General features: G+C 33.7%; 2 protein-coding genes across 5 annotated transcripts; both read left to right on the forward strand.

The window, feature by feature from the left end:
* Window positions 1–404: 404 nt before the first annotated feature.
* LOC101209399 (G-type lectin S-receptor-like serine/threonine-protein kinase At5g24080) lies at window positions 405–7,730 on the forward strand. Of its 4 annotated transcripts, XM_031883095.1 has the most exons (6): window positions 405–693; window positions 2,142–3,318; window positions 3,475–3,511; window positions 5,262–5,442; window positions 5,927–6,380; window positions 7,059–7,551. In XM_031883095.1, the coding sequence occupies exons 1-6, from the start codon at window positions 434–436 to the stop codon at window positions 7,398–7,400; spliced, it is 2,451 nt and encodes an 816-aa protein (XP_031738955.1). In that variant the 5' UTR covers window positions 405–433; the 3' UTR covers window positions 7,401–7,551. The 4 variants fall into 4 exon arrangements, with proteins under 4 accessions (XP_031738955.1, XP_011651424.2, XP_031738956.1 ...); XM_011653122.2 differs by having other exon boundaries at window positions 406–693; window positions 2,142–3,511; window positions 7,059–7,730; XM_031883096.1 differs by lacking the exon at window positions 405–693 and adding an exon at window positions 1,666–2,034 and having other exon boundaries at window positions 2,153–3,511.
* Window positions 7,731–10,578: 2,848 nt separating this feature from the next.
* On the forward strand, window positions 10,579–19,062 carry LOC101209643 (WD repeat-containing protein 91 homolog). Its single transcript, XM_031882813.1, has 16 exons — window positions 10,579–10,733; window positions 11,261–11,733; window positions 11,814–11,936; window positions 12,518–12,659; window positions 12,765–13,009; window positions 13,856–13,914; window positions 14,080–14,174; window positions 14,960–15,062; window positions 15,168–15,262; window positions 15,342–15,404; window positions 15,930–16,005; window positions 16,095–16,203; window positions 17,242–17,354; window positions 17,472–17,530; window positions 18,265–18,373; window positions 18,632–19,062. The coding sequence occupies exons 2-16, from the start codon at window positions 11,343–11,345 to the stop codon at window positions 18,764–18,766; spliced, it is 1,917 nt and encodes a 638-aa protein (XP_031738673.1). The 5' UTR covers window positions 10,579–10,733; window positions 11,261–11,342; the 3' UTR covers window positions 18,767–19,062.
* The last annotated feature ends 283 nt before the right edge of the window (window positions 19,063–19,345 follow it).

Consider the following 19,345-nt stretch of genomic DNA (forward strand, 5'->3'; position numbering starts at 1 on the left):
TAGTACAATAGAACACATCCGTTGACTTTAGAAAGCCCCATATTTCAATCGTATTATTAATTTAGTTTCCTAAACCTGAAAATTTAATTGGAATTCATCACCTAAGGTGTGAAAATGTGAATTAATACAAAACAAAAAGAAACGTGTCACATAGTCATATGTTTCATGAAAATTAGGAAGATTAAATCTCCACCCTTCAACCTTACAGCTTCCAACACGTGTCATCACAGCCGTCCATTCTTTTGTGGGAAGCTTTTTTCAAAGTGTAGTTCACCAACTTCTCTACACTTAATTACACACACCATTATCATTATTCATTTATCCCATTTCTTTGAGAGAGACGTGCCTCTTTGAAGCTGCTTAAAGCCCATTAATGGCTGAAGAATTATGCCCAATTCTTTCTTTTTCTTTTCTTTTCTTCTCTGCCCTTCTAATGGCTTCAGGTGCTAATTCTTTCTTTTTTATTTTGGGTTTTGCATGGTTTATCCAGGCTTGTATGGCCGGTCAAATTGGTATCAGATCGAGGTTGTTTGCTAGTGATCATAATCAAGTATGGCTTTCTGATAATCGTACATTTGCATTTGGATTTAGCCCATTAAGTAGTAGTGGTGATAATGTTAATGATCGATTTCTACTTGCTATTTGGTTTGCGGAGCTTCCAGGAGATCGCACTGTAATATGGTCAGCCAATAGGTTGGTTGTTACTAATATAGTTGAAGCATTGTTGTTTAGTTTATATTTGTGCGTTGTTTTCTTTGTTAACTTCTGTTTTTTTAAATCTTAGTTTACTATTTCATTTTGTATGGTGAAATAATTTCATACAGAAGGTAGAGTCTTGCATTTTTTGACTTAGTTTGCAACATTATTCATCGGAAAAAGGCTTAGCTTTTAGAGAAAATTAAAGATTAATATCGACATCATACGCTTAAGTTTCAGCTTTTTCTTCTCTTTTTTTCTTTTTTTCCTTTTAGTACAAAAAAAGATGGAGTGAAATTTTTATAGTTGATACCATCGTGACAAAAATGGAAAAACAACTTTTCTTTTATACGATTATCGGAATCATTCCATGTTACTAATAATATTATGTGATATTTTTATAATTTTTTATTAATTTATGTGACAACCAGTGTTTAAACTCAACTAACATCTGTGTATTTTGAAGAACAAAAGATCTATTGTTCAAATTATTCATCTCTATTTCGTACTAAAAAACTAATTGATGTATTTACTATGATACGAACTATAAATTTAGAGTTTTAAATCTGTAAGTAATCTGTCTACAAACGACGAAGTTGACAAATAAATAAATAAATAATGATTATTTCAAAAATCTAAAAGTATAATTTATTAACATTTTTAATAAATTAAATTAAACAGCCAAACCTATTCATATATATTTAGTTAAGAAAATGAATTAAGAATTGAAAATTTGAATAGTTATGCATGTAGGTGGAGTATTAAAAAGAAAAGTTTCCAAATCTATATTCATTAAAACCATTAACAAAATATCCTTTTCAAGATTGAGTAAAAAAATATTCACTGTTTGTTAGAACTTTGGACTCATCTTGAAAACTTTATTCAACTCAATATATTACTTTTTCTAGAAAAAATAAGCTCAATTATACCTTCTTTTTTTTTTTCTTTATGGTAAAGAAAGTCCAAATAGTTTGTGGAAATAGGAATTTTCTTTTTGATAGTAACAAATTAGAAAGGGAAGATGAAAACTTTATTATTATTATTATTAAAATGTAATAAAATAGATTTGAACTTAATTATTGTAGAATATTATTTTGGGAAGAGTAATCACAAAAATTCCACATTCTACACATTCTCCCAACTTGCTTAGATTGTTGATTTTGTTACTTGAATTTCATGCGAAGAACAGGGTTTGAGCCAAAATTATGAGCAATGGTTTTGAAAAAAGTGTTTTTCTAATTCCAAAATCTTTAAAAACTATGAAAAACGTTCATGGAAAGATGAATTCAGATGTCTGAACTTCATCAATGGAAGAACACATTGCCGTCAGCTTTTTGGGTATGAAACCTTTTCAAAAAGATCAAATAAAATCTGCTATGTTCCAGTTCCTCTGTTCTTCATTTAAGCGATCATGTTTCATTTCTCTCTCAATCATTTACTTATAGAAACTCTCCAGTCTCCAAGAATGCGATTGTGGAGCTCGACGTCACCGGAAACCTCGTACTCACCGACGGTGCTGCCGCCTCCGTCGTCTGGTCTTCCAACACCTCTGGAGATGGAGCAGAGTATGCCGTCATGTCGGAATCCGGAAATTTTATCCTATTCAACGCTGAACGAAGCCCTGTTTGGCAAAGCTTTTCACACCCTTCTGATACCCTTCTCCCAAATCAACCTCTATCGGTCTCTTTAGAGCTAACAACGTCAAAATCCCCTTCCCATGGCGGATATTATACCCTAAAAATGCTCCAACAGCGCACCACTCTCAAACTTGCCTTGACGTTCAATTTGCCTGAAAGTTACGAGGGTTTGCCTGAATCTTACGCAAATTACTCGTACTGGTCCGCCCCTGAAATTTCCAATGTAACAGGGGAAGTCATTGCTGTTTTAGATGAAGGTGGAAGCTTCGGTGTGGTGTATGGTGACTCCTCTAATGGCGCGGTTTATGTTTACAAGAACGATAACGATAATGGGGGATTGTCAGCATCAACAAATCAGTCGATTCGTAATGTACGCACACAAGTTGTTCGACGATTGACCTTAGAGAGTAATGGGAACTTGCGTTTGTATCGCTGGGATGATGATGTCAATGGGTCTCGCCAATGGGTGCCAGAATGGGCGGCAGTTTCAAATCCTTGTGATATTGCTGGAATTTGTGGAAATGGGATTTGTTATTTGGATAAAAGCAAGACGAATGCGTCTTGTTCTTGCTTACCGGGGACTTTCAAGGACAACGGCGGCAGCCAGTGCTTTGAAAATTCATCGTCGGTGGGGAAATGTGGCGGCCAAAATCATCAATCTTCCTCGACTCAGTTCAGGATTTCTCCTGTTCAGCAAACAAATTATTATTACTCTGAGTTCTCTGTGATTGCAAATTACAGCGATATCAACACAGTAGCCAAATGTGGTGATGCTTGCTTAACTGATTGTGAGTGTGTTGCTTCTGTTTATGGGCTTGATGATGAGAAGCCTTACTGTTGGGTGTTGAGAAGCTTAGATTTTGGCGGATTTGAGGATGCTGGTTCGACTCTGTTTGTTAAGGTCAAGTCTAATGGCTCAATACCAGAAGCCAATGGGCCAGGAGGTGGAGGAGATTCTTCAGGAAGTGCTAAAGAAAAGGCTACGGTAATTCCTATTGTTCTGAGTATGGCTTTTCTGATTGGGCTGCTTTGTCTGTTGTTATATTATAATGTTCGTAGAAGGAGAGCTATGAAGAGAGCCATGGAAAGCTCTCTCATCTTGTCTGGTGCTCCCATTAGTTTTACCCACCGTGATTTGCAGGTCCGAACGAACAATTTCTCTGAGGTTCTTGGCACAGGTAACCTTTTTGTAGTGTTTTAAAGCCTGATTCAGTATCTTCTCCATGATTACGAATGAAAGGTAGTTTTGGTTTTGGCTATGGAAAAATGTCTTTTTCGTACTTCAAATATACCAGCTTATGTTTGGGAATGATTTTAACCATGTTAAAATCACTTCAAACTACACCCTTAAATCACTCAAAACCAATTAAACATTTAATTTTAAACTTCCAACTGCATTTTTTAAACTATTAAAATTGCTTTTAGATGGTTAAAAGCACTTTTCCAGTAATTTTGAGAGTGACAAATGTGATTTTAACCATTTTTAAATCGGTCTCAACCATTTCATGAAAGAAGAGCAAATCTGAAGTGTTAGAGGCATTCTTTAGGTCCATTTTCAGTGTTTTCATGGGATGTTCTTATTAATATAATTAGATTATTCTTAGGAGATATTATTCTAGAGATATTATTTGATATTATTTCCTTAAGTGTATTTCTCTATGGTTATATATAGGCTTGTATCTCTATTAAATAATGAATGAAATATAGATTAATTCCATAAAATCAACATGGTATCGGAGCTCTAGGGTTCTGCGTCTGTTGATTCGTCTGCCTCCGTTGATTCGTCGACGGAAATCAACGGAGGCAGAGCCATACCCATCGGTAATCAATACACATCATGTCTCCAAGTAATTCGCTCTGCCTCCTAGATCAAAATCCTCGTCTCTGATTCTGCCGCCGCCGCCACTACTCCTTCCGCCATCACTGCTCCTTCCATCCACACAGTTCGTTGCACTCTCGACCCATATCCGCTCTCCATTCGTCCTCACTTAGATCTACTTGTGCGCACATTGCAAGCACCGATTTGTTCGTGTATCTCTGTTCGTGTCTTCGACTTCCAGATCCGTGTTTTATTTCATCTCTCGCTTTCGAATCATACTGTTCCAGATCAGACCGACCTGCCGCCGTCGCCCTTTACTCGTACCAGACAATCTATTTCGATTGAAGACTCCCGATCCTGAAGAGGGTGAATCTTTGTTCAGATCCATGATCCACCGCTCCGCTCCATTCACAGCCGATGACGCACAGGTTCGGCTTTGTCCGCTCCCATTTGTGAAGCTCGTTGTCATGAAACGCATCTTCTCTTTTTGCGAATAACGCCACAAAGCTCTCTATCTACTCAACCTCTCAACCCTCTTCAGTTTTCGTTCTGTTCACCCAGATTTCCTGTTCAATTTGATTCTGACTTGCTTTAGTTTAGTTCGTTCAGTTCCATTCTGATGACGAAACGCTCCTGCCCTATTCAGACCACGTTTTCATCCTGATTTGATTCTACTTTGCTTCAGTTTTGCTCTTTCATTTTGCCCCCAGAGTTCTTGTTTCGTTCTTCCTAGGTTCTGTTATAGATCTCTATACGAGGATCTATGTTTCTATCCCAGAAGTTCTTCGTTTCGCTCTTCGTGGGTTTGTTTTAGCCTAGAAGTTCTTTGTGTGTTTGTTCTTCGGGTTTTTTATTCTATTCTAGATATATTGTTTCTTTTCTTAGTTCTTAGCAAACTCAAGTTTGTGATTTCAACCTTGAGTTTGAGGGAGGGTATTAATATAATTAGATTATTCTTAGGAGATATTATTCTAGAGATATTATTTGATATTATTTCCTTAAGTGTATTTCTCTATGGTTATATATAGGCTTGTATCTCTATTAAATAATGAATGAAATATAGATTAATTCCATAAAATCAACAGTTCTGATGTTTTGTTTATTTTTAGGGGGATTTGGAAGTGTATATAAAGGAAGCCTTGGAGATGGGACTCTTGTAGCTGTGAAGAAACTTGACAGAGTTTTTCCTCATGGAGAGAAAGAGTTTATAACTGAAGTTAACACAATTGGATCTATGCATCACATGAACTTGGTTCGGCTCTGTGGATACTGCTCAGAAGGATCACATAGGTGAATTTTCCTATCCGATAGGCAATAATTTATAAAGAAATTTTTGAACTTTGAATGATTGTTTTTTAGAAGCTGTTTTCTCTTGTTTTCAGTTAAGTTCATTTTCAATGGTGACATGTCTTTTTAAAACAATTCAAGCTCTTGTTTTCAATGAGCTCACTCTTTACGACTACCCAAAAGCTGGGTTTAATAAGAGTTGCAAGAACTAATGCACAAGAAATTAATTTTTATGGGTGTTGTTTATAAGTTCAGTTGCTTTCGCTTATTTTCTCCAAGTTGTTTTCATGGATTATTGAAGTTGTTCATACTTTCAAGGATCCTGTTCTTAAAAGTTATATGGAATGAGTTTGAAAATACTGTCAAAGACACATGCAAAACTTCTTTTTATCAAAACAATGACTAAATAGCCTCAAGCATTTCATATCAAATTTCTGTGCGTGTGATAGAATTTCATCTGGATCTAAGTACTCATTGCATTTTTCAGGCTTCTAGTTTATGAGTTTATGAAAAATGGTTCATTGGACAAGTGGATATTTCCATCACATCATAATCAAGACAGAATTTTAGATTGGTCGACTCGGTTCCACATAGCAGTTGGCACAGCACAAGGGATTGCTTATTTCCATGAGCAATGCAGGAATAGGATCATACATTGTGATATCAAGCCAGAAAACATTCTGTTGGATGAAAACTTTTGTCCCAAAGTTTCAGATTTTGGTCTGGCTAAGCTGATGGGAAGAGAGCATTCACATGTTGTAACAATGGTGAGAGGAACAAGAGGGTATTTGGCTCCAGAGTGGGTTAGTAATCGCCCCATCACTGTTAAAGCTGATGTTTACAGCTATGGGATGCTTCTCTTGGAGATTGTTGGTGGCAGGAGAAACCTTGATATGTCTTTTGATGCTGAAGACTTCTTCTATCCCGGTTGGGCTTACAAGGTAAGCTTCTAAATCTTGCTATCACTTCTAAATCTTGCTATTACTTTATTGTTTATAGTTTGTTAAGAAATTGGCAATCAAAGATAAGCAAAAGACATAAATAGTCAGCATTGATACAAACATTTACATGGTTCATTACAATATGTTGGTTACGTGCACGAGCAAAAGGAGAGAATTGTGTTTTATTATTAGAGAGAATATAAAATATCGGATTATAGAGGCGTGCCTTAGGTTTAAAATAGTTTATAAATAGTGGGACATGAGATGAAGGGTTAACGACATTCCAACATAATTCTTCTGTGTTGGTTTCAAATTTTCAAGCATTCACATGCCAACTTTTGAGGAAAAAGGAGATGAGTTTCAGGATTAGAATTTTTCAATCACTGTAGTCTCAAATTCTTAGAGTTAAAGCTAATTTAATTTTTTGTATATGATAGAATGATTACAAACTATCACGATTCAATCGTATGTAAGAAATCAACTAAAACTAAACTGAGAACAACAAATACTACTATAGTAATTTTCATAAGATGTGGCATTTGAAGTTTTTGAGATGTCATCAAGCGACCAATTATGATACTAGAGAGAAGTGACCAATTATGATACTAGAGAGATTCACCGTCAGCATAGAGTCTTTTCATAGACTTATGTCACATATGATTAATTTTATCTGAGCAGGAGATGAGGAATGAGACACATTTCAAAGTCGCAGATAGGAGACTAGAGGGTGCAGTGGAGGAAAAAGAGCTTATGAGAGCATTAAAAGTTGCATTTTGGTGCATTCAAGATGAAGTTGTCACGAGACCGACGATGGGTGACATTGTGAGGATGTTGGAAGGATCAATGGATGTCGACATGCCGCCAATGCCACAAACGGTGGTGGAGCTGGTTGAGGAAGGGTTGGATCAAGTTTATAGAGCCATGAAAAGAGACACCAATCAGTCAAGTTCCTTCACCATTAATAGCCAACCTTCATCTTCTTTGGCTACATGCAGCCATTCCACAATCTCTCCAAGATAGTTTAAATGTAACACACAACATCGTTTTGCTTAAGAACATTAGAAGTAGGATTCCACTTAGTTTTAGAGCCAAATGTCCATTTTTTCTTTTTGTAAGTTTACTTCCTACGAATCTATTTGGAATGACTTTCTAAGTAATTGAAAAATATAACAACAAACAAAGTGTTTGTAAGAACTTATAAAGTCATTTCAAATAGGTCATTCGTAATCATCTTTCACCCTTTTGTAATGTAAAAAAATAATAGCATTACGTTCTTAAATGGATAAATTTAATATAACTAACTTATAACAATCAAATAAGGTTAAAAGGTGAGGTTGAACCTTTTTTGAATGGATTGGATTAGGCAGCAAGAAAGGGATGGCCAGATAACTCTCGTTTTGGCCACTAGAAAGGGATAATTCTCGTTTCGGCCACCAAAGCAACCAACTCTTGGAACGTGTTTGTACACTCTTGATTTTTCTTTTTTGTTCCGTAGGGGTTGCTTTAGTTATATCTATCATTTTGATTTTCTCTTAAGCACTTTGGATACTACATTCCTTTTGGGTAAAATTTCTTCAATCTTTGTAGGGATTTATCTTCTTCCAAATCATGCCTTCCCATACTTTATTTTCAGCATTTTAATGAATAAATTATCAAGTGTTTGTTTAAAATGAATGAAGGATAAATTGGTAAAATGCATACACGGTTTTCTATTTAGGGTACTATTGACATAAGCTAGATGGGAGGGGTAGTATTTATGTAAACATTTTTAAAAAATTACAAATATAACAAAATTTATCGACTATAAAAGTATGCAATAGACGTCTATATCGATAGACTTAACTATATTTACAATCATTTTAGAATATTACTATATATTTAATTATTATTAGTAAATTTTTTTAGAATATTACTATATACTTAATTATTATTCCATAGACAAACTATTTAGATTCTATAATATAAAACTTAAAAGATAACTTACCTCAATCTACGTCAATTTTCACAAATGTATTAAGTTATAATTTATTTTGTTGATTAAATTTTCGTTAATTTTTAGGACAAGTATAATCCTATAATAATTAGTAATTATATATAAATTTTATATTTAAATCAAAATGATTTCTTTATTTATATTATGCTAAATTAACGGGGTATATTATACTAAATTAACAAGGTAAATGACAGTTTTCTTTTTTAGCTAGTAATTAATTTGAAAATTTAATAATGAAACTAAATAGAAATATAATCATTAGTAATTATATATAAATTTTGTATTTAAATCTAAATGATTTCTTTATTTATATTATACTAAATTAATTTGGTAAATGATAATTGACCTAGTAATTAATGTGAAAAATTAATAATGAAATTAAATAAAAATATTTTAGGAATTCAATATAAAATCAAAACTTTTCTAATATGAAAAAATTTAACGATTAAACATAACATTATACTAGTGTTTTTGCATCACCAGTAAAGATTTTGAGAAAAAAAGTCGGACACTGGCGAGTTTTCTTCCTAAATAAATTTTCATCGTTTTTTCTATCAATTTTGCGGTTATCAATAACGTTATTCATCTTGGTTCTTTAGTTTTGTTCGAAATTTCATTTTATAGACAATTTTTGGTTAGTTGATTTCCTCAATTACTTTCGCTTTCTCAAATTACAATCAATTACTTTCGTTTTCTTTTTCTTCAAATTTTGTAATTTACCTTGGTGATCCTTACACATATATACCACATCATATATACATTATGACATATATAATTATGTACACTAAGAAGTTTGCATTTTTCCTTCGTTTCATCAAACAGAATTTGTATTTAAATTATGTGTTTATATAATAAATATTATTAAAATAGTAGTAAACGACATGAACATACATACATAGTTTTCTTTTATAAATGATTTGATTCCTTTATAAATATACTTTAATATATCCATAATACATAATAGTTATGTTATGTTATTTATTATATACAATAATCCTTTATACGTAATTTCTACGAATTTTGTGTTTAAATTATATGTTTATATAGTATATATTACTAAAACAGTAGTAGATGACATGATCATACATGCATAGTTTTCCTCAATAAATGTATTTGGTTTCTTTATAGATGTACTTTAATATATTTGGAATCTATAATAGTTTTGTTATGTTATTTAGTATATATATATACCTCATATTATATACAATAATATTGTATACATAATTCTGACAGAATTTGTGTTTAGATTCCAACAGAATTTGTGTTTTAACTATAGTAAATACTACTAAAACAGTGGTAAACGACATATATTTCCTTCATAGATGTATTGTAATATATATGTAATCTATAAGAGTTATTTTATATGATTTAGTATATATATACCTTATATTATATGCAATAATATTATATAGTGACATTTATAATTTTTTTTAACTGTGAATCTCAATAAACCATAGAATGTATCACATTCAAAACTACGTTCATTTGTTTGGCTATTTAATCAAATATCTAAAATATATAGTAGTAACCTCTAAATTTCTACCCAGATTTTGACTACAAAAATTATATCTTTACCAGCTGTAGAAAGTTTTATTCTTCACCGTTGAAATCTCAATAAACTCTAAAAATGATTCTCATTCAAAATTACATTTTCATTTGATTTCATATTTAACCGAATATCTACAATATACATAACGTTTCATATATTTTAAATATATATAATACTAACCTCGAAATTTCTACATGTATTATGTTCAATAAGTTTTATATTTGTCGGCCGTTGAATGTCTTCTTCTTCATCTTCGAACTCTCTAAATTTTTTTTGTAAAATATGTAACCCATATTGGAACGAGTAGAAGACCGTTTTCATAGAAGGAAAGCATTAAAAAATTTTCCAGCTCTTTTCAAAACTGTATCTCACGATTTTTTTCATTTTAGATATTTGTTAATCAATTAAATAATATAAATGAGTATCAAATTAATTTGGACCATCCATTTGTATAATATAAATGTTCACTTAGAACATTTATGAAATTGATTAGAAAATTGGGTATTTCACGTAATATCATACCAATTTATATTTCATGAAATGTTATATTTTTTCACAATTTCCCTCCCCATCATTAATTTTGGTAGAAAAAAAAGATCAGTGGACTACACTTTGAAGGCCCAAGCCGATAAAGCCCAGTTACTTGTCTAATTTCACATTTCTAATTAAAAAAGAATTCATCGACTGATTCTTCTGCCTTTCCCAGCTTTCTTTCTCGTTCTTCCTGCGTAGTGCGTACGAACATCTTAAATCTATGGCATTCTGGTTCGCTTCGGTTCGATTATGTTCGATTCTTCAGTAATTTATGGAGGTACGATTCCTAAACTTAATTATCTTATACATTATTATTCCCATTTATATATCTATTTGTCCTTGAATTTTATCCTGTCATGAACTTCAGATGTTTTGCTAACATTACCTCCATTGGTACTTGTCATCAGTTATTTTCATCATGTTAATGTCATAGAAGTAGAAGGTCATTCTTTCAAATGGCTGTGAACATAATTGATGAAATTTGACTTTGTTTAGTTCTTCTGTCTTGCCTAATCATTTCTAGCTCATTCTTTTTCTCCCAAGCATCCGTCAGTGTTTTGATCAGTCTCTGCGGAGTTATTAATCTTGGGGGACAACTGAAATATTCTACAGCATATGTTGTCGAAAAATTAGTACAAAAAAGCTGCATGATTGAACCAATGACTGGGAAAAAATGAAAATATGTGCTTAGAGTTTGCTTCTTGATCAGTAGGCCTATGCTGATTTCTGAATGAACTTATTTTATTTGTCATGATGCTGATCTTATTTTATTGACTTATAATTGGTTAAACTATATATGTGCAGTAAACTTTGTGAGGAAATCAGGCTTAAGTGTATTAGTGAGTAGTGAAGCCTAAAGGTCCTGAATGTTGAATTTTGGGCCGTAATGGAAAATATGCAGTATGCTGAGGAGCTTGTGAGGGAGTTCCTTGTCTTTAGGGGGTTTACAAGTGCTCTTCAATCTTATGAGAGTGAGCTTAGCACAGATATTGGAAAAGGTTTCCAAGTGGACAGGATTTTAGATTTAATCTTTTCAGTTTATATACCCAAGTTTGAGGCAGAAAAGTTGGTGGGGCTACTTGGTTTTTTCAAGCAGTGCCTTGCTTCATCATCTGACAATACACTACTTTCAACTGTGTCAAAGTTGGAGGTTTCCATCCTTCGTTATTATATGGTACATGCCATACAATCAGGAAGGACAGATAAAGTTCTGGAGTTTCTTAAAATACATGGCAATGATCTACTGCAGAGGACTAAAGATTGGACTCCGTGGTTTGGTGGGTTGAAAACTTCTATTAACCGAGCTTACATAGACTAATTTCTTCTGTATTTATGTGAGTGTATGGACATTTTGCAGCCCTACCATACCTAAAGAATCCAAAGTTTGATCCCAATTTTCGCGTTTATTTTACAAGGGAGTGGTATGAAGCTCTGCATGTTTCTGTAAGGAATTTCTTCAGTGAAGTCTTCAATGGCACTCATATCCTGCATATAATTGTTGTGATGTTCATAGTCTTCAATATCAAGAATTATGATCTTGATGTTTAAGCTTCCGTTACTGCTTGGTATATTTCTTGCAGTCAAATTTGATTTACTTTCATGAAAACCTCGTTTTTAGGGTGTTTTGAATCTCTAGTTCATTTCTTTTTCCTCCTGTAGCTAAGATTAGGACTGTAGGAGCAGTCCTTGGCATTCACAATTTAAACACGGTTGTTCAACTCTGTTTTTTGTGGAGTAAAGTTAGGTCGACACTATGGTTTATGCAATGAATAAAAAAGCAAAGGAGAGTTCTTTGTGGCTTATGTTTACCCTAGAAGATTTGTATTCCATTCTAACGGAAAAATGAAAAGAAAATCAAATAATAGGAGAGAGTTATTTAGGGAACTATTTCTCTCAAAATTTGTTTTTCCTTTTTCCTTTTTTGTATTTTTTTTCTTGTTTTCCCCCTCCAAAGGTAGATCCTTCATTCAAAGCAAACAAAGATTGATAGTATGGGCATTAGGTCATTATTAGAGGTTTATACTTACTGGAATTCAGAAAAAAATTTCTTAACAAAACCACGCATTCCTGCCCTGCTAAAGCTCAGTTCAGAGAAGAACACAGTTAATCATCTGAAAAGAGATATCAAGCAGTTAAACCTTAAATTAGCTCAACTTCAGGCTTTATTGGAGGAAAAGGAAGCTCATCTTTGCAACTTAAGAAGGTAGGTTTATTTTTATTTTTTAAGAGGATACAATAAGTTCAAAATCTGAAAGATAGAATTTTAACCCCTCACTAGAACTAGTCTTAATGTCTCATTTGATGCCAGCCTGGTGAACAGTTCTCCAAATGTGATGCACGAAGAGAATGCCACTTCATCAAATGATGCACTGGAGACTTGTCCTCCTCCAACTACGCAAGTTGGGGAAACACAGCTGGCTCGAGATGGGGTTTTAGCTGGCTCTGACAAGTATATTGCTTCAAATGAAGATTCAAGTTCTTTATTAACTAGTCGCTCAGGAGACGGTGAAGTTGGTGATTCTAGTCATAGTTGTGAAGATGGTTGCCAAATGGGTCTGTAACCTACTTTAGAGTACTTTATTTCTTCTATTGACCAAAAGTTTTTTGATGATTAGATCAAGTATTAGTACTAGAAAATAAACGCAAAGTCCGCATTATATTGAAAATAAAGGTTCAATTGATCTTGTTACAAAATAGTTAAACTCCTAAATAATAAAAGTGATAATTTCTTTTATCCACATATTTTCAATATTTGATTATGTTGATTCATAAAATAGTTAAAAGTGATAATAAAAAAGTGACGGCTGGGGATATTCTAGCCTTGCAGTAACTTCCTGAAATTAGGGAAATTAAAATCCACTGGTGGTTAGGGATGGGGTGAATCCTTGACTCCAATACTATAATTTCATGAAGCAATTAGTTTTTCATTTTATTGCCAGTAATAACTTACATTTATCAAAGAAGAAAGCATGCACTTTTGTATCAAATAGAAAAAAATAACTCTGTTTCGATTGATTCTACAAGAATTTTATGCAAGATTTTCCATGTTCACAAAATTTTAATAGCCCCCTAGTGACTAAAGTATATTGTCGAAGAAGAATTAGGAGAGGAATACGTAAGTAGTATTTATGTAACAGGTGAGTGGGACCCAAATTTATTCGTTATTGGCTCAGTTGAGGGGATGGGGTTATAATGAGAGATTGATTGTGTTGGAGATACTTTTTCAGTCATTTTGTGGTTTGTTCTCCAAGTGAGACTTGGGAAAGGCAGTGAGCTCTCTAATCTTCTTAGGCTATTCTCTTGATACAAATAAAATTGGTTTCTATCAAATTTTCAGCGTCTTTTTCCTCGTTTTTTCTTTCCATAAGAGGGATCACATTTGTATGCATAATGTGCCAGTGAATAGCGGAGAAGTCCACGTACAAGAAGACTTTCCTGAAGTGAAAGTAGAATTTCAGGTAATACTACTACTAAAATTTCATATTGGCATTCAGATTAAGTTTAACCTATAACTTTTACCTTTACTGTTCTGTTTATTACACTTGTTGTCATTAGCTATGTGCATGTGCTTCTCTATCTCACCCTACAATGGAGTTTCTTACTCATATTACTGTGGTAAATAGGAGACATTTTTGGGCCACACAAGTCCAATCAGCCGTTGCCGTTTTTCTGCATCTGGAAACAACGTAGCAAGTGCTTCTTTGGATGGTACAGTCAGGTATAATACTCATGGTATTTGAGGTGAAAATTTGAAGGGAAATACATTGAAAATGGGTTGATAATTAAGTCATCTTGTATCTTTCCTTTAGTTAAGGGCATCCCTTAATGGTTCAAATATCATTTTGGTCTCTATTTGAGTATTGTTCCATTTTAGTTTTGGTACTTTTTAAATACCCATGTATAGTTTAGCTTAAATTTAACCCCTTGAAGTTAATTGTTTTTGAAATTGGTTAAATGTTAATAATATTTTTTATATTATACAAAACACTACATGAATATGTTTATAAAGTTTATAGAGGCATGACTATTTTTAAACTAACATAAAGAACTATTTTTAAGAATTATTAAAAGGGACCGTTGGGAGATTTAGTTCCTTGCCCGCTTCCACGTCTCTTTGTGGGCTACTGGATTTCATTTTCGAAGTTCTTTTGTAACTATTCAGTAGACACCATCTCTTTTTGTTGAAGGCCCTTCTTGTAGAGGGAGTCTCTCCCTTTTTTAGCTTGTTTTTTTTTTGTATGCCTATGTATTCTTTTATGAAAATTGTTGTTTTCATAAATAAAAAAAAAAAAGAGAATTATTAAAAGTATTAGGAATAAATTTGGACATTTGAAAGTACATGGACTAAAATAAAACAAGTCCGAAAGTGCAAGGACCAAAAGAGAATAATAACAAAATTTAAATGAAGTCCAGATGGCTGTTGGCCGCACCTTTCTCACACCCTCTCTTCTCTGCTATTGGTTTTCTGATTCACTATCTTTTGATTCAATACATGGAAAATAGGATATGGACATATGACTCATCCACTCCATCATCTAGAAATGCAACAATTTACTGTGGGGCAGAGATTATGTCACTTGATTGGGAGTGTAAATCTGATCGCCTAGTAAGTTGTTATGGAAGCTTGTGTTATATAGTGAATGCATCTATGATTTCTGTATCATTTTTCTTGAGTTTAACTGGAGTCTCTTGTACTTTTCTTCGGCAAAAGCTTTTAATCGGGACTGCTGATGCGGGCATTAAAGCATGGAATGTTGATGCAAAGAGAGTTGTGTGTGATCTCAACACAACCGATATGTTCCCTAGGTTCTTTCAGTTGATACTCTAACTATCTATAAATTTAATTCTTCCCTTTCCAAGTTTCTCATATTTTATCATGTTGCAGTGTGTTGGATATCAAATGCAGTCCTGTTGAATCTATTTTCGTCTCTGCAGCAGCATCTAGAGGGTATTATTTTTTTTTCTCATAACATAATCTTTCGTGTGTTTTGTAAACTAAAATTGGTTTCAATTTTGTACGTTGTTTCCCCTTTCTTTTAGTACAATAAGGGTGAAAGATTCAAACTACAAAGGTCTAGCGTGTTATGATATATATATATATTTATATATATCTCATATGTCGTTTATTGTAATTTTACATAGTATCTAGGTTTAGTTTATTCTCTATATAAATATGTAACATTGCTTTGACTCAAATATAATAAGACAGATACTTCTCTGAATTCTAGATTACATAGCACATACTAAATGCAAGTTGAACTATGTGTTCTTTAGCTAATTGTTTACATTTATGATTCTCTTGAATTGTATTTTTCTCTCGAATTGTATTTCTATGCAAGATTTTTCAGGGCATTGTTTTCCCTGTCCCATCTTGTACTCAAAGAAAAGTTCATTCTTGTATTTCTCTTGGTTCCTTTTCCCTTCTCCGAGGAAAAAAATGCTAGAGATTTTTAAGAATGTGTTGTCTTTGCAGGCATGGTACAAGTTATGTGGATAGTTTGGGGTTTGCTTCACTCACAGTCTGGAATATGAGAACTTGGAAGTCAATGGTATGGAAATGCTTGCTATTGGAACTTAAGTTTGCTTTTAGCTTCCAGTTGCTATTTGGTGCCTTGACTATCATTTGGTTTCTATGAAGACAGTCCTTCCTTTGGGTAAGGATCCTCCTGCGATCACTTCAATGTGCTTCAATCATAATGGGAAGATCTTAGCAGCTGCTGCTACCGATGGAATGATTCACATGTTTGGTATCCTTCCCATACATTCTAAGTGCGAAGTTTTCTTGCAAGACTACATTGGTATTTGGTGGTGTATGCATGATACATTCATTTTTTTTTATTATTAGTATCTCTCATATTGTTTTTATTTTTAATTTTAGTATTATTATTATCAGTTAATTTCCAGTAGGGATCGTTTTTCTGTACTTGTTGAACGGAATGCATTGAATTGAATCTTGTAGTTTATACATGTGCTTAGATGCTTAGTTGTAAGATAGGGCCATTGCCGGGTTAAAAGATGGGTTTCCCCAATGGATGTGGAAAAGTGTGGAAGTTTGGAAGTTTGGAAGTATTTGCTTCTTTTTTTCTGGATTATACAAATAGGGAAGGCGGAGGAAGACCCTTGGATAGGCTTGTTAGGAGGAGAACCTCGATTGTGGGGCCTTTCTGCTGTATACTTTGTTGGAAGGCGGAGGAAGACCTTGATCATCTACTTTGGGAGTGTCAGTATGCGCAGGCTGTGTGGAGTTTCTTTTTGCAGGAGTTGGATGTCAGTTTGGCTGGCCAGAAACTTCGTGGGACAATTGAGGAGTTCCTCCTCCATCTGCCTTTCAGAGAGAAATGCTGTTTTTGATGGTGGTGGGGTGTGACCGTGCTTTGGAATATTTGGGGCAAGAGAAATAATAGGGTTTTTAGAGGTAGGGTTAGGGACCCCAATGAGGTTTGGTCACTAGCTAGATTTCCTGTGTCCCTTTGGGCTTTGGTTACGAAGGCCTTTTGTAATTAGTCGCCTGGAAAGATTTTACTTAGTTGGAACTTCTTCCTTTAGTCGTGGTGTTTTGGAGGGCTTAATTCTTTTGTTGTCCTTGTATTCTTTTATTTTTTCTTAATGGAAGTTGTTTTTAACAAAAAAAATGAAAAGAAAAAGAAAAGGGAAGTCCTGCAATCCTAGATCTGAACCATAAATGAAATAATAACACCTCAGTGGCTTGTGGAACTGAAGGGGTGAGCTCCATTAACTTATTTAAACAATACGTTTCAAAATTCTTGACCTTGACTAGGAAAAAGACATGTCTGCCTGTCTACAAATTACAGGGTGGCCGGCTCATGATTCTGCCATTAACTCGATTCTTTTTGGGCCAGATGAAACTAGCATCTTTACATTAGGGTCAGATGGGAAGGCAAGTAGTTTTATTTACTCACTTTTCTGGATTGAAGTTCTATTGATGCATTGTTAATTTTATTTTGATCTTTTAATTCTTATTGGGTTGTAAGATGATATATATTTCTGTGGTCAGATATTTGAATGGAGCTTGCATAATCAAGGTCAAGTTCTGTGGTCAAGAAATAATAGCAGGTACTTGTTGTTTAAAAATAAAATATCTATAGGGTATATAATTTAATACTCTTTATTAGGGTTTTAGATCATAGGAATCCTTTTTATTGTTGACAAGGGCTTACAAAAAACAAAGGGGTGTAAAACATCTCTCAACATAAAGCCCTTAGCCTTTGGAGTTGCAAAAATGTCTTTCAATTGGCACTATTAGGGAAAAAGAAGTATTATGAGAAATTGCTACTGTGGGAAAAACAAGTGGAAATCACACAAAATGGAAAAAAATACAGTTCTTTTTTTCTATTTTCTCTTTCCAGGTCACATCTATATATTTTTTCTTTTTCTTTTTTAGAAAAAATCCATCATAACGTATCTGTCAAGGGTCATTAGGACATTTTTGCAGTCCTGATGTATGCTAATGAATGTGAAAAAGAAGGGAGAATTACCTGATAGACGAATGGATTAATTTTGTGTGGCATGATGATGTTGAAGATAGCTAGTGAATGTTAATCTATGTTTATACCAATCAATACCTTTTTATCTTCTTCATACAAAATTTTGTTGTTCATGTAAACTTATCCTGAACTTCATAAAAAACTATACGTTTCAATCTTCTTAGATGACTGTGCACTTTGATACTTTTTTCCTCGACAACATCCTGTACTAAACTATTCTTGAACTTGGCTTAGTAGTTATACTTTATTCTGTACTTGGCTCGGGCTGCCTTGATAATATATGCTTGTGCCTTCTCTTAACAGGTTTTGCGATTCTGAGAGCTCTCTATCTCTGAGACATGAAATGACTTTGGATGCAAGTGGAAAAAGACTCTTGGCTACATCAAATTCAGTGAGAGCTCCCATATACCAGGTTCATCATTCATCCACTCCTTTCATCTTGCAGTCGATAGCTCATAGTATTTAAAATTTTATTGTATGAAAATCTTGTTTATATATCAAACATCAAATTAGTTTTGAATTCTAAAGGCGTGTTGATATGACAAAGTCATTTTAACTATTCTAAAATGGACTAATTGAGTAGTACAAGGTGGCTGGCTCCAGCCTAAGCTTATTTAAGAACTATGTCCTATAGACCTGCTTGATCTTGAAATTGAATTCCTCAACTTAGGTGGGTGGTCGTGTGGGCGGATTGAAAACTCTTCCACATACAGCCGCGATAACGACGGTTGATTGGCACCCAACTTTGCCTGTGTTCTTGACTGGATCTGCAGACCACTCAATTCGAGTTACGTCTATTTCTTGAAGGCCATTTGTTTTGTTTTTGTGGTCAGTGTGTTTGATCGATTGGTTTGTGAGTGATTCTCATGTTATTCCGTGCATGATTCGATCTTAAACCTCAATGCTATCGCCTTGTATTTATTTTCATTAGTTTATTTTATTTTTTTAGAGGGAAGTGGGCAGTGATGTATTATTTTTGTCCAAGAGTGGAGGACTTGAATTGTATCATGTGATAATTTCATACAAGAACCAGTATAAAGCAAATAATAGACGTCTGGGTTGGTGCTTATCCTTTATAAATATAGTTTTTATTCAATATAATAATTGCAAATATAAGAGTTTGAACTTTTGTCATTTTTGTGTTTGCTCATGTGAGATAGTATGGTCTTGTTTGACTTTGTTATTGGTTTTGGGCTGCTCTTAAATTTTAAACTGATATTATGACTCTTGCTCTTAACGTTTTGAAAGATGAGAAAAATGATTGATAATTTCGTAAATTTCAAGTGCAGAGACCTTGTTTAGCACATAGATGCTAAGCAACATCCTCTTATATATATAAAAACACATTTGTTCTGAATATTAAACCATCCAGTGGCCAAACTTT

Source organism: Cucumis sativus, chromosome 3 (assembly GCF_000004075.3).
Source record: "Cucumis sativus cultivar 9930 chromosome 3, Cucumber_9930_V3, whole genome shotgun sequence".
NCBI lineage: Eukaryota > Viridiplantae > Streptophyta > Magnoliopsida > Cucurbitales > Cucurbitaceae > Cucumis > Cucumis sativus.